Source organism: Molossus molossus, unplaced genomic scaffold (genome assembly GCF_014108415.1).
Source record: "Molossus molossus isolate mMolMol1 unplaced genomic scaffold, mMolMol1.p scaffold_m16_p_19, whole genome shotgun sequence".
In the NCBI taxonomy this organism is placed as follows: domain Eukaryota; kingdom Metazoa; phylum Chordata; class Mammalia; order Chiroptera; family Molossidae; genus Molossus; species Molossus molossus.
Window position 1 is genome coordinate 31530230 of NW_023425354.1, and position 14789 is coordinate 31545018.

At 53.5% G+C, this 14789-nt stretch overlaps 1 protein-coding gene across 1 annotated transcript; it reads left to right on the forward strand.

Annotated features, from left to right (window-relative positions):
* Nucleotides 1-252: 252 nt before the first annotated feature.
* CNTNAP1 (contactin associated protein 1) lies at nucleotides 253-13898 on the forward strand. Its single transcript, XM_036268449.1, is given in 25 exon segments — nucleotides 253-419; nucleotides 1283-1384; nucleotides 1474-1667; nucleotides 2113-2260; nucleotides 2341-2544; nucleotides 3124-3308; nucleotides 3861-4004; nucleotides 4705-4966; nucleotides 5432-5581; nucleotides 5841-6012; nucleotides 6460-6566; nucleotides 6715-6834; nucleotides 7203-7406; nucleotides 7605-7761; nucleotides 7846-7973; nucleotides 8271-8456; nucleotides 8957-9178; nucleotides 9679-9918; nucleotides 10745-11098; nucleotides 11269-11396; nucleotides 12117-12210; nucleotides 12394-12639; nucleotides 12739-12786; nucleotides 13281-13515; nucleotides 13517-13898. Coding segments are annotated over 25 exon segments (4476 nt in total). The 5' UTR covers nucleotides 253-355.
* The last annotated feature ends 891 nt before the right edge of the window (nucleotides 13899-14789 follow it).

A 14789-nucleotide genomic window follows, 5' to 3' on the forward strand; every position in this document is an offset into this window, starting at 1 on the left:
AGGGTATTTCCCGGTGGCTGGAGGCTTTCTACCCCCGCCCTTTCGCAGCAAGACTGAGGCGCGCGCTTGCGCGGGGTCCGGGAAAGCAGCGCGTGCTAGGAGAGAGAGGTTGGAGAAGGGGGGAGGTGAGAGGAGAGAGGGTGGAAAGGAGAACGTGAGGACGGCGGAGAACCAGGAACGGCTGAGAGAGGGGGGCGAGGGGAGAAGGGTTGGGGGAGAAAGGAAGGGTGGGTAAGAAGGAGAGACAGTGATTCGCCAGAGAACCCCAGGAGAGCTGGGAGCCGGAGCTGGAACTGGAGCCCTAGCCCGAACTGGGCACTGGGAGGCGGCCGCGGAGACCCGTGAGCTCTGCAGGATGAGTATCCGGCTCTTCTGCATCCTGCTCGCCGCGGTCTCAGGAGCCCAGGGCTGGGGCTACTGTGAGTGTGGGGTTCGGAGGCCGGCAGGGTTGGACCCGGGAGTTCAAAGCCTGCAGGGCGGGTCCCGCACCGCATTGCGGCTGGGTGGTCGCAGGTCCGTTCCTGGCCAGCGCGCTCTCGCTGGCTCGCTTTGGTCCTTTCCTGCCTCTCCCCCGCGCTCCGCAATGCAGCTCGGAGGCTGGCGCGCGCGCCCCGTGCTGGGGCTGGGCTCGGAGCCGAGGATAAAGTCGGCCCTGGCTGGGATTTGGCTCTACTATCCAAGCCAGAGCTGGTGCCTGGGTTTGAGGGTTGGGGATAAGAGTGTTACTGGTGACCTGGACTAGGATTAAGGTTTTGCCAGCGGCAGGAGTTGCGCTTGGAACTGGCCCAGGGCTAGGTTTTGGGGTTTGGGGCTGGACTTTGGGGCTTCGATCCAAGCTGGAGTTGGTGTCTGATTGACGCTAAGGTTGGACGTGGAGCTGTTGATGGTGCCAGGTCTGGCTGGGGTTGGAACCAAGGCCTGGATCTGGGGTTCAGGTTTGGTGATACTGGTGAGTGGGACTGAAGCTTAGGCTGGGGGCTGGATTGGTGTCTTGAGCTGACTCGGGTTCTGAAAGATGCTGAGTTTGAGATTGTGTTTTGGGGAGTATGGGGCCCAGGAACAAGGCTAGGGAGGGTCTGGCCTAGGGGTTCCCCAAGAAGAAGGAAGCCTCCCCTGAGTGTGCAGCTCTTGCTGCAGCTGAGGTTGAAGAGATGGTTTAAGTTAGAGCTGGGTCTGCCACTGGGGAACTGAGAAGCAGGAGCTCCAGTTGCTCGGTGTGCCGGGCCTATGGGAAGAACTGGTAGGGGTTAACCTGACCAGTATGTCTGTTCCTCAAACCCAGATGGCTGTGATGAGGAGCTGGTTGGGCCCCTGTATGCTCGCTCCCTGGGTGCCTCCTCCTATTATGGGTTCTTCACTGCACCTCGATTTGCCCGACTGCACGGTGAGCCCAGCCCCATGGTGGGGTGGGGGACTCTGGAGGGCTGGGAGTAAAGGGGGAGCCAGTAGTGAAAGCCCTTGCCCCTTCTCTAGGCATAAGTGGATGGTCTCCCCAGATTGGGGACCCGAATCCCTGGCTCCAGATTGACTTAATGAAGAAGCACCGGATACGGGCTGTGGCCACACAAGGCTCCTTTAACTCTTGGGACTGGGTCACACGGTACATTCTGCTCTATGGTGACCGGGTGGACAGCTGGACTCCGTTCTACCAACAAGGGCACAATTCGGTACTTCAGTCTCCAGCATACACTCTTGGGGAACCTTCTCAGTTTTTCTACCTGGGCTGGGCATTAGCTTGTGGGGAAGAGGAGAGGCTGTGGTGAGGGCACAGATGAGGAGCAGTGATTTACACTCCCGGACTCGGTTCAGAGGGCTGTGAACTCACCTTATGTGCAGGACACTCCCGGATGACAGTTTAACGACCTTAGGATAACATCTAGGAGAGCTTCTTGAAGGAGATGACACCTCAGTTGAGCTTTGAGGAAATAAGATAGTGGGAGAGGGCACTCTAGGCTAAGGAAAATGTGCATAAAGCCATGAAGGCAGGGGAGATCAAGGAGTGTTTGCTTTTGGAAAGTCTAGATTGGTTGACTGTGACCACTGTGGGCCAGGAGACTGCTGGGAAACAAGCCGAGGGTGGGGACCTGGGAATTCCTCTCCTCTTCCCCCCAGACCTTCTTTGGCAACGTGAACGAGTCGGCAGTGGTGCGCCACGACCTGCACTATCACTTCACCGCACGCTACATCCGCATCGTGCCCTTGGCTTGGAACCCGCGCGGCAAGATCGGCCTGAGGCTGGGCCTCTACGGCTGTCCTTACAGTAAGGGTGCAAAGGTCGTGGCGGGGGCCCGGGAGACACAGTCTTCTCGGTCCCCGGCCCACCTTCGGTCGTTCGCGCAGAGTCCGACGTACTCTATTTCGACGGCGATGATGCCATCTCGTATCGCTTTCCGCGAGGGGTCAGCCGAAGCTTATGGGACGTGTTCGCCTTCAGCTTCAAGACAGAAGAGAAAGACGGGCTACTGCTGCACGCCGAGGGTGCCCAGGGCGACTACGTGACACTAGAGCTTAAGGGGGCGCACTTGCTGCTGCACATGAGCCTGGGTGAGCGACTGGAGTGCGACTCATGAGGCGCTGTTGCTGCATGCACCCTCCCTGCACCTTCTCCGCGAAGCCGCGCCCACTCCTGACGTTCCCTCTTCTCTTTGAACCAACCCGCCTTTTTAGTGTAGAATTTGGTGCTATCAGAATACTGGACTCCGAGTTAGCAGAACTGGATTCCAGTCATAGCTTTACCATCTACTAGTGGTGTGACCTTGGACAAGTCACTTCCCCAGTCCCAGTCTCCTCATTATAAAAACATCTCTCTCACACACACTCATTAAATAGTTAATATTTTTGTATCTAATTAGTTTTTCATAACATCCACATGATGAGGTAGAAGCAGCTATCGTGCCCCAAATTTTACTGATAGGAAAACAGAGGTTCAAAGAGGTTAAATTACTTACCTTAAGTCACATTCTTGCCAATGACCATCACTCCATCCCAGGCTCCTGGTGGTCCAACCTCTATATGCCCACCCTCCCTGGCTGCTGCTGGTTGCTGCTGGCTGCTGCTTCACCTGATAGGGCTCACTGGGGTTTTCCAGGTTCAAGATCTGACTCAGCCCCACCCGATTCTCAGGTAGCAGCCCCATTCAACCAAGGCCTGGACACACAACAGTGAGCGCTGGTGGAGTCCTCAATGACCAGCACTGGCATTATGTGCGTGTGGACCGATATGGCCGCCAAGCAAATCTCACTCTGGATGGCTATGTGCAGCGTTTCATTCTCAATGGCGACTTCGAGAGACTGAACCTGGACACTGAGGTGAGCAAAGCAGAAGGCAAGGCATCATCTGGTTGAGTGAGGTGCTGTGTGGGTGGGTGGGGGACTGCACTTCTCTCCACCAAAGTTAAGACCTTGCTTCCCAGTTTCTGAATATCCTAGCAGCTCTTGGCAAACTTGCAGCTCATAAAAAGGCCTGGATTTTTGTTGTTGTTGTTGTTGTTAGCATGCAGATTCCCGGGTGCCAACCCAGAACTACTGAGGTGAGGCTTAGAAATCTGGATATTGGGGACTGGGCAAGATGAGAAACTTGTTCCCTTGGATTGCCTAACTCTGGAGTTGGTAAAGACCCTGGCCTCCATTTTCATATAAAGAATCCCAGAGAGTTTTATTGACTTACCCAAGGATGTGCAGCCAATTTGTAGTAGAGTCAGGACTAGAACCCAAACCTCCGGAGGCCCACATAGCTTCCAGCTTTAATACCGACTTTGGGGAAATGAGTTTCACGTTTTTTATAAAGCTGTATGGCGGGAGTGTGAGGAAGGTGAGCCCGCTCCCGCACCCAGGGAACCTCACTCCCTACCCTGCTTGCAGATGTTCATCGGGGGTCTGGTGGGCGCAGCTCATAAAAACCTCGCCTACCGGCATAATTTCCGCGGCTGCATGGAAAACGTAATCTTCAATCGAGTCAACATCGCGGACCTGGCTGTGCGGCGCCATTCGCGGATCACCTTCGAGGCCAGTGGGCAGGGGATCTGGGAGGATGGGACGTCAGAGCCTCTTGGAAAGCAAAGAGGTGGAGCAGGAAGAGATCTTGAGAATCAGATCAAAGCCCAGGACCTCTCCCTCCTCAGCCAGATGCTCAAGTGGGGGGCATCACGGAGTCACAGGAGGTGCAAAGTTCACCCCTCTATCCCCCAGTTAAGAAGCTGCCATAAAGCCGACGTTGGAAGGAAGGAGGCGGTGGCCCTGAAGACGGTGTAGATCAGTGATAGCCAGCGAGCGAGACCCCCTCTAGAGGGGGTGGGAACGTCAGGGTTGGAGGTTGGTTTTTGTTTTTTTTCCTCACCCGAGGACATTTTTGCATTTATCTTCAGATAGAGAAAGAGGGAGAGAGGGAGGAAGAGAGAGAGAAACATCCACATGAGAAAGACACATTGACTGGTTGCCACCCACACGACCCTAACCCAGGCCAGGGACAAACTGCAACTCAGGTATGTGCCCTTATCGGGAACCGAACCCAGGCCTCTCTGGACAGCAGGACGACACTCTAACCGCTGAGCCAAACCGGCCAGGGCAGGGTTGGAGGTTTTACCTCCAGGACTCCACCCCGAGGGAGGGCTGTGACCAAGATCTGAGACCAGTATGAAAATGGAATTCCCAGCAGAGGTGGGGCAGGGGCTTGCAGCTACTGAGGGACCCTTACTTTCGCCCCCAGGGTAAGGTAGCCTTCCGGTGCCTGGACCCGGTTCCTCACCCCGTCAACTTTGGAGGCCCTCACAACTTCCTGCAAGTTCCTGGCTTCCCCCGCCGGGGCCGCCTGGCAGTCTCCTTTCGCTTCCGCACCTGGGACCTCACCGGGCTGCTACTTTATTCCAGCCTGGGAGACGGGCTGGGCCACGTGGAGCTGATGCTCAGTGAAGGACAGGTCAACGTGTCCATTGCGCAGACTGGCCGAAAGAAGCTTCAGTTCGCTGCTGGTGAGGGATGGATTGGGGGCAGGGACAACTAGGAGGCCAGAGAGGGCAGAGGAGAGCCGGGGAGGTTGTAGGCCTGGACTGAGGGGAGCAGAGCAGGAGGTTCCAGGGCCCTGAGAAAAGGTGAGAGTGGATGGGGGCAACTGGGACTGGGGGTAGATCTGAGGGACTAAGGGTGTTGGGAGAAGCAGGAAGCCTGAGTCTCGGTATTCTCCAGTTTTAGGTGGTCTCTGGAGGTGTTTGTTATTCATTTATAACTTCGAAGACTCTTTATAAACTGCTGGGGTTATGGATAGTGAAGAGAGACATTCAGAGATGTCACCACTTCGTGTGATAAGTGTAACAATGGGAGGGGGAACATAGACCACTGTTGAGACACAGAGTGGGCATGCTGCTTCCCCACGAAAGACACATTTCTCCTAGGGCCTGGTGCTTTTTCCACTCACAGCATCCTCCTTTCCTGTGCAGGGTACCGCCTGAATGATGGCTTTTGGCATGAGGTGAATTTTGTGGCACAGGAAAACCATGCAGTCATCAGCATTGATGACGTGGAGGGAGCAGAGGTCAGGGTCTCCTACCCACTGCTGATCCGTACAGGGACTTCATACTTCTTTGGCGGTAAGTGGCAGCTAACCTGACCAGACCCTTGTCCCTGTGTGGGAAGTCCCCCACCTAAGTCCACCTAGATGGGACTCCCTAGAGAGCTTTGTAGGGATAAATCCCTCTTTCCCCTCTGGGACCTTAGGGACTGGAAGGTCACTGCCATTATCTATTGGCCCTCCCTCTTGCTTCATGTCTGGCTCTCCCTTGGCATCTCCCTGGGGGAGGGTGTCTGGGGTCTCCCCTGGGGAGGGCCTCACAGGGGTGGTTGCTCCAGGTTGTCCCAAGCCAGCCAGTCGATGGGGCTGCCACTCTAACCAGACCGCGTTCCATGGCTGTATGGAGCTGTTCAAAGTGGATGGTCAGCTGGTCAACCTGACTCTGGTGGAGTTCCGGCGGCTTGGATACTATGCTGAGGTCCTCTTTGACACCTGTGGCATCACTGATAGGTATCCAGAAGCCCCTCTCCCTGCAAGAGGTGATCCCCTCCAAAGCCCTCTTCCGTAGTCTCCAAAGGCAGTGGCCTTTCTCAATAATCTTTCTCCTCCTGGTCCTAGATTCTCAGTTTCCCACCTGGAAATGATTCCTCCTTGACCTCTCAGTTCTTGTTTCTTCCCTTAAAATGACATGCTCAGAATGGAAATGTATCTATATTTTTTGAGGATTTGGGGGAAGGAGTAGTATAAAGCATTATTTGTCCTTTTAGGGAAGGGGAAACAGAGCTTGAGTCCTGAGCCTAACCCCCTAGGACTTAGGCTCACATCTACTAGTTAGGCGAGGTGTGTCTCGTGGAGCTTTGGTGTTCTCAGGAGCTAGGAGTGGAGCCTGGAGGGGTCAGACTCCACTCTCAAGTTCCCAATAAGGGCTTCTTCCCTTGGTGCTGACTCCTTCCTTAGGTGCAACCCTAACATGTGTGAGCATGATGGACGCTGCTACCAGTCTTGGGATGACTTCATCTGCTACTGTGAACTGACAGGCTACAAGGGGGAGACCTGCCACCAACGTAAGCCAGCTGGGATATGGGGAGAGTCAGGGAAAGGGGAGATCAGAAGAAGGTTGCTGGGGGCCACGTGGCTGGTAGACATGGTGGGGCTGGCTCTCCTAGCCCCCTGAACCTATACTTGCCTTTCCTCCACCCTACCACCTACCAGCTTTGTACAAGGAATCTTGTGAGGCTTATCGACTTAGTGGGAAAACTTCTGGAAACTTCACCATTGATCCTGATGGCAGTGGCCCTCTGAAGCCATTTGTCGTGTACTGTGATATTCGAGGTAAGTGGCTCTGATAGGTGGTGAAGGGGCAGCTGACAAGGCTATGCCGGGGTGTGGGGGAAACAAGGAAGGATGGAATGGTGGCCAGTGGCCAGTAAGATTAAACCGTGATGGGGCTAAAGGAGGGCAGAGAGAAAAGGGACACTCAGGAATTTGTAATCTAGCCTTGCAGATAAATCCCAGCTTCCTGATCTATTCCAGCTGTCTCATCTCCAGCCTACAATGTCCAGGGCCAGGAGCTAGGCTGGAATGAAACTGCTGGCTACATTTATTGGCTCTGAGTTGCAGCAGTGGTGGTGGAGGTGGGCAGGGAGTTGGGTAGAGAATTCCCATCTCCAACCAAAGCTCTGTCCCTTCCTCTCCCCCAGAGAACCGGGCATGGACAGTTGTGCGGCATGACAGGCTGTGGACCACTCGGGTGACAGGTTCAAGCATGGAGCGGCCATTCCTGGGGGCCGTCCAGTACTGGAATGCATCCTGGGAGGAAGTCAGTGCCCTGGCCAATGCTTCCCAGCACTGTGAACAGTGGATCGAATTCTCCTGCTACAATTCCCGGCTGCTCAACACTGCAGGTTGGGGCTGGGGTCCAGGAGGGTGAGGTGGAGAGCTGGAGGGAAGACTAATGGGGGCCCGGGAGAAAGAATCCAGATGGTTAAACTGGAGTCTTGGGCTAGAAGATTCAAGAGTCTGGGCTGGTTAGCAGGGTGAGAGGGGAGCCCAGAGGCTAGTGGAGGGACAGGGCCTGGAAACTGCCTGAAATTCTTCCCCAGGAGGCTACCCCTACAGCTTCTGGATTGGTCGAAATGAGGAGCAGCACTTCTACTGGGGAGGCTCACAGCCTGGGATCCAGCGCTGTGCCTGTGGCCTGGACCGAAGTTGCGTGGATCCCGCTCTGCACTGTAACTGTGACGCTGATCAGCCCCAGTGGTAAGGGAGGCAGAGGGACACGGCTTTCAGGATTCCAGGGCAGGTGAGTGGCAGGGGCTGAGCCACTGCATCTTGCCCCGACAGGAGAACCGACAAGGGACTGCTGACCTTTGTGGACCATCTGCCTGTCACTCAGGTGGTGGTGGGGGATACAAACCGTTCCACTTCCGAGGCCCAGTTCTTCCTGAGGCCTCTGCGCTGCTACGGCGATCGTGAGTGGCAGACCCGTTCTGTGTATTCTCCCGGCTTAGCTCTCCAGTTTCTAAAATCTAGGCCACCTGACCACTGGGTGCCTCCAGGACACACTGCCAGACACCCCAGGTCCTGCTATGATATGACCCCCATCTGTGTCGTTCCTCCACACCTTATTCTTTCATTACCTTCCTTGGTCTCCCCTTGGTTACCCCTAGCTTTCCCCTTTGCCTTTCCTTCCCTCGCCGACCTGAGGCTCCCTTACTCCCCCACCCTCCACCCATCCTGACAAGGCCTTCCTCCATCTGGTTTTGTAGGAAATTCCTGGAACACCATCTCCTTCCACACTGGGGCTGCACTACGCTTTCCTCCAATCCGTGCCAACCACAGCCTTGATGTCTCCTTCTACTTCAGGACCTCGGCTTCCTCAGGAGTCTTCCTAGAGAATATGGGGGGCTCTTACTACCAGTGGTGCCGACCTTACGTGCGGGTGGAACTAAACAGTGAGCAGGCCCACTAGGAGGGACATGGGGTAGATAACAATCTCTGGGGAAAAAAGTGGGTAGGTGGAGACTGGGGCAAGAGACATGGGCAGATGCCCTTTTGAGGGGCAGTATGAAGAGGGCTTTTGATGACCCTGCATTCTAGGCCCAGCTCTGCCTTGAAAGCTGGTTTTGGGACCTGAGGCACCCAGTTGCCTCTCTCAGCCTTCGGCCCCTTACTTGTACATAAGGAAGCTGGACTCCTGAGGTTATCTCCTGACTAGCTATGCTTCTAACCTGAGATGTGGGGCTGAGAAGCTGGCTCCAGGGATCTGCTAATTTGGGAGAGACCAGGGGTACGAGGTTTTAAGCAATTTATAGGTTTTGCCCCAGGTTGTGGACAAATTAGAGGGACATTCCAAGAGCTCCAAAGAGTGAATAAGAGAGGTTGTGTTGGGTGAGGAATCTATGAGGAATCTTGGAGGTCTGAGTCCTCTCCCCCTCACCCCCATGTTGTCCAGCATCCCGAGATGTGGTCTTCGCCTTCGATGTGGGGAATGGAGATGAGAACCTGACAGTACACTCAGATGACTTTGAGTTCAATGATGACGAGTGGCACCTGGTCCGGGCTGAAATCAACGTGAAGCAGGCCCGGCTCCGTGTAGACCACCGGCCCTGGGTGGTGCGGCCTATGCCCCTGCAGACCTACATCTGGCTGGAGTACGACCAGCCCCTCTACGTTGGTGAGCAGTAACCCAGTGGCAGGTGTTTTTTTTTATCCTCACACAGGACATTTTTTGATATTTTGTTCAGATAGAGTAGGAGGGGGAGAGAGAGAAACATCGACGTGAAAGGGACACATCGAGTGGTCGCCACCCACACGACCCAATCAGGGCGGGGGACAAACTACAACCGAGGCACGTGCCCTTAGCGGGAACCGAACCCGGGTCACTCTGGACCGCAGGCCGACGCTCCAACCGCTGAGCCAAACCGGCCAGGGCTAGAGGCAGGTTTGAAGTCTCCTTAGCCTTCCCACCCTCTCAAGGCTGCTCTCCTTGTTTCCAGGAACCCCATGTCTTAGTTCCCAATCCTCTCTGCTTCAGAGTGAACCAAAGGCCTACCTTTCCTCTCCAGTCCCTGGCTCTAATCCATTCTTCTAGCCCCCTTGGCTCCTTTCTCAACCCCATTACTTACCTCGGTCTCTTGCTCTACACTCATTTCTTGACCTGCCCACCCTTCCCAGGATCTGCAGAGCTTAAGAGGCGCCCCTTTGTGGGCTGCTTGAGGGCTATGCGTCTGAATGGAGTGACTCTGAACCTGGAAGGCCGTGCCAATGCCTCTGAGGGCACCTCACCCAACTGCACAGGCCGCTGTGCCCACCCCCGGTTTCCCTGTTTCCACGGAGGCCGTTGTGTGGAACGCTACAGCTACTACACATGTGACTGCGACCTCACGGCTTTTGATGGGCCATATTGCAATCATGGTCAGTGCTGCTGGTTATAGGAGGACAGGGAGCCATAGGGTGTAATGGAATGTAGGGATGGCAGGGAGGAAAGGATGTCCCTGGGTTCCTGAGCTCAGAGCTGGGGCTATCAGGCTGTGAAGACACTGGCTGACTCCAAAGGCATAAAGTGGGACAAGGAAGGGTGGTTAGAACTCAAAAGCAACAAGCAAATAACTACCCCATTTACCCCTATCACTAAGGTAACACAGGTTACCCCCCTTGCAAGCATATCCACCTCAGGCTGCATGATGCCCTCCTATACCATTTCCTATCTGACCATTGCTGTACTCCTAAAACACGTCTGCAGCCTGGTTCTTCGTTAAGGAGAACCTTGTCATTCACCACAGCAAGATCTCTGCACATATACTCAGATTGCATCCTCCCTAAGGCTGGTCTAGGAGGACGTGTGATCAGGTAGCTTACTGATGGGAAGTCTGGTGGAGTTGGGACCTTTGGTCTTGGTTTGGAAGTGTGAGTAGTGGTGAATGTACTGGATGGAGTCATGATATCTCGATTCTACTCTTGGCTCTCCAATTACTGTGTATCCTTAGGCAAGTCACTACTCATTTCTGAGCCTCAGTTTCCCCACCTTTAAATGCAGGGGTTGGATTAGATGAAACTGTGGTGATGGCAGAAACTGAGGGCAAGTCCCGGTGTGTGTGTGTGTGTGTGTGTGCGTGCGCGCGCGCGTGAGCGAGAGAGAGAGAGAGAGAGAGAGAGAGAGAGAGAGAGAGAGAGAGAAAATGGCATACACAATGTCTGAATGTGGGAACGGAAGCCCTGACCTCACCACCTCTGTCTTCAGATATTGGTGGTTTCTTTGAGCCTGGCACCTGGATGCGCTATAACCTGCAGTCAGCTCTGCGCTCTGCAGCCCGGGAGTTCTCCCACATGCTGAGTCGGCCGGTGCCAGGGTATGAGCCAGGCTACATCCCCGGCTACGACACTCCTGGCTATGTGCCTGGCTATCATGGCCCTGGGTACCGTCTGCCTGACTACCCACAGCCTGGCCGGCCTGTGCCAGGGTACCGGGGCCCTGTCTACAATGTTACTGGAGAGGAGGTGTCTTTCAGTTTTAGTACCGACTCTGCCCCTGCCGTCCTGCTCTACGTCAGCTCCTTTGTGCGCGACTACATGGCTGTGCTCATCAAGGAAGATGGTAAGCTCCTGACAGGCTCTCTTCCCCAACTCGAGCTTCTTCCATGGCACCCTTCATTTCCACAACTATTGATTCACTAATTAATAAATATAAAAGCCCAAGTGCTCTTAGAAAATGGGGACTGTGGGACCTAAGAGGGGACTCCCTGTTTCTCCCTCTGCACCCCATAGGGACTCTGCAGCTGCGATATCAGCTGGGCACCAGCCCCTACGTATACCAACTAACTACCCGACCAGTTACTGATGGCCAGCCCCACAGTGTCAATATTACCCGAGTCTACCGCAACCTCTTCATCCAGGTCTGTGGAGAGGGAGGTGGACCAGTTCAGATCATAACCTTACAATCAAGTTTGTGGTACCCAGGAAAATGTCAGATATTTAGCATTTGTAGAGTACATTCCAATTTACAGAGAATTTTCACATGTATTACCTCATGTGACTCTCACAACAGGTCTGTGAGGCAGTTCAGGTACGAAGGTGTTCTTATCATCTCCATTTTACAAATCATTAAGTGGGCTCAGAAAGTAAAGTGGTTTTCCCAAAGTCAAACCCGTAGGAAGCTGCAAAAACAGGGCTCAAAACCAGGTAGTTGGGTTTTTTATTTTTAAAGAAGGAAGTATTTTTTTAAAAATATTTTTTCTTTATTGATTTTAGAGAGAGAGAGGAATGGACAGGAAAAGAGAGATAGAAACATCAATGCAAGAGAACATTGACTGGCTGCCTCCTGCATGCCCCACACTGGGGATCAGGCCCACAACCTGGGCATGTGCCCTGACCGGGAATCAATCCAGTGACCTCTTGGTGCATGGGTTGATGCTCAATCACTGAGCCACACCAGCGGGGCAGGTTTTGGGGTTTTTAATACTAAATCTTACATCTGGGTTCAGGGGTCACCTACCTAGGATGGAACTAGGACTTACCACTAGTTTGGACAGAGTTCAAACGAAGTTCCTGCATGGTTGTGGCTGCATCTACCTCTAGTTCTCCCTCCCTCATCTCCTTTCCCCTCCCTGCCTCAGGTGGACTACTTCCCACTGACAGAGCAGAAGTTCTCACTGTTGGTGGATAGCCAGCTGGACTCACCCAAGGCCTTGTATCTAGGGCGTGTTATGGGTAAGCTGTGGGTGACAATGCATTTTGGCTAAGAAATTATGGGTGAAGTCCCTGGAGCCTAGCAGAGCAAAGAAACTGAAAATCACAGTGAAGGTGGTGTTGAGTGGGAAACCTATGGATGGTGAGAGGGGGCAGGGCTACTGGTGGTCCAAGCTCTTTCTTTCTGGCCTGCCTATCCCCCAGAAACAGGAGTAATTGACCCAGAGATCCAGCGCTACAACACACCAGGTTTCTCAGGCTGCCTGTCTGGTGTTCGGTTCAACAATGTGGCTCCTCTCAAGACCCACTTCCGAACCCCTCGACCCATGACTGCTGAGCTAGCTGAGGCCCTTCGAGTTCAGGGAGAACTGTCTGAATCTAACTGTGGAGCCATGCCACGTCTTGTCTCAGAGGTACCACCTGAGCTGGATCCCTGGTATCTGCCCCCAGGTATGTCCCCAGGACACAGAAGAGGGAGGGATGACAGGGAAAGACAACAATTCTACCATGTAGGAAGCTTCTCCTTAACGGGTGCTTTCTCCTCTTCAGACTTCCCATACTACCATGATGATGGATGGGTTGCCATACTTTTAGGCTGTAAGTAGTGTGATCACTGCCCTGACCTCCTGATCCTACCCTCTGACTGTTAGCATTCCCTCCCTGCCCTTTATCCCCATGGCTGAGGGGTACTGAACGAACTAGGTACCTGGTGGTGCAAAGAAGGATGAGATAGGCTATGCTGAAGGTAGTATATAATTGGGCTGGACATTTTTAAATGTTTGAGGATACCACAGACTTTTAATTGAAATGTTAAGGTGGGGCTATGGCTAAGAAATGAGAAAACAGGGGTATAGTAAGATTTAGAGATAAGAAGGGGTAACTACCAAGGATGTTAAAAGAGAATATTAGAAATAGAACATGGCAGGGGATAAGCCAGGAATTCAGACCTACCAGACACTTAGGAATAGCCTGATGTGGTTGTAGAGCGGACACTGTCATGCACATGTGCTTTTAGTGAAAAGCATACATGTGCGTCTGTATATAGGTGAAACCTCAAAGATCTGCCCTGAATTGTTTTTTTTCCCTTTCAGTTTTGGTGGCCTTCCTGCTGCTGGGGCTGGTGGGAATGTTGGTGCTCTTCTACCTGCAAAATCATCGCTACAAGGGTTCCTACCACACCAATGAGCCCAAGGCCACCCACGACTACCACCCTGGTAGCAAACCTCCCCTACCTGCTTCAGGCTCTGCCCAGGCCCCAGCCCCTACACCAGCTTCCACTCAAATTCCAGCTCCAGCTCCAGCCCCAGCCCCAGCCCCAGCTCCTGGCCCCCGGGACCAAAACCTACCCCAGATTCTGGAGGAGTCCAGGTCTGAATGAATCAGAAGGGCTTCAGGGACCAAGTACATTTCCTCTGAATTCCCCAGTACCTGCCTCTGCCCAACCCTGTCAGGGACATTTGGCTCCTTTTAGCTGGTTCTGCTCATCCAGAGGTTGCCCCTCCTGCCAAGTTTGGTGGGCAGAGCTACAGATGGGACCAAAGGGAGTGGCCGAGCTTCACTGCCTAAACCAATACCCTGCCCATTTCCGTTTCCCCAGGCTCCAGGTTGTTTGCCTGCCCCAAAGGACAAGCCTCATGGGGTTGAGACAGGCCCTACCTGTCATCCCTATCCCAGCTGCTGCCAGGGATTCAGAGTGCAGGGGAGATTAACTGTCTCTTTTCAAACATTTGATCTCAGCAGGGATAGATGGGTGGGATTGCAGGGATGCGCGAGGTATGGGGGGAGGAGGCTGCTAAATCATATCCCCCAGCCTTCCCCCTGCCCTGCAGAATGTCTTCCATCTATGTCCACTCAGTTGGGGGTGAGGGAGAACTTCATTACTGGGCCCCACCCTCTTCCTTTTTTGTTTTTTATAGAGACTGAGAGGCTTCAGTTTAGCACTTTAGTACCTCTGCTGCTTCAAATGCTTTAGCCAAAGCCATAAAAACTTGCAACATAGAGAAAATAATGCAGACACACTGACTAGCCAGCCCTTTACTCTTCCTCCCTCTTCCAAGGTATGCATTAGCCTTGGTGCCTGTCCAAAGGCTTGGCCCCCTCTCCAATGCATGAAGAACCCTCTTTCCTCTGCTCAGAGATGCTGCTTCATTTGCCCAGGAGGTCTTATTCTTTATATATATATTTTGTGTTGCAAAGTCTCTCTCTAGAGAAACTCTATATATTACTCTAATTTTTAAATTATCAGTTTATATATAAAAGAAGAAAAAAAGCAATCAATTGTCCTGTGCTGTGCTGTGCCCACGGTCTGTAGTTTGCTTCTCCTGTGTTGGAAGTCCCATGAGGTCTGCTGGTCACTCATCCATCCTGATCCAGCCTCCACTCTGAAGCTGTGCTCTCAGACTCAGAGCCATTCTAATAAAGCAGAGTGGCAGAGCCCCCGTCTGTGTGTGGTGGCTGGTGTCGTGAGTAGGGTGGGTAAGTGGGATGGTTTTAAGGGAACTAATCTGAGGGCTTGGATATTTCTATGGGGAGCCCTCAGAATCCTTGTATCACCTACCAGGAGCCTGACTGGTTCTTGCCAACCCCCACTCTTCCCCAGC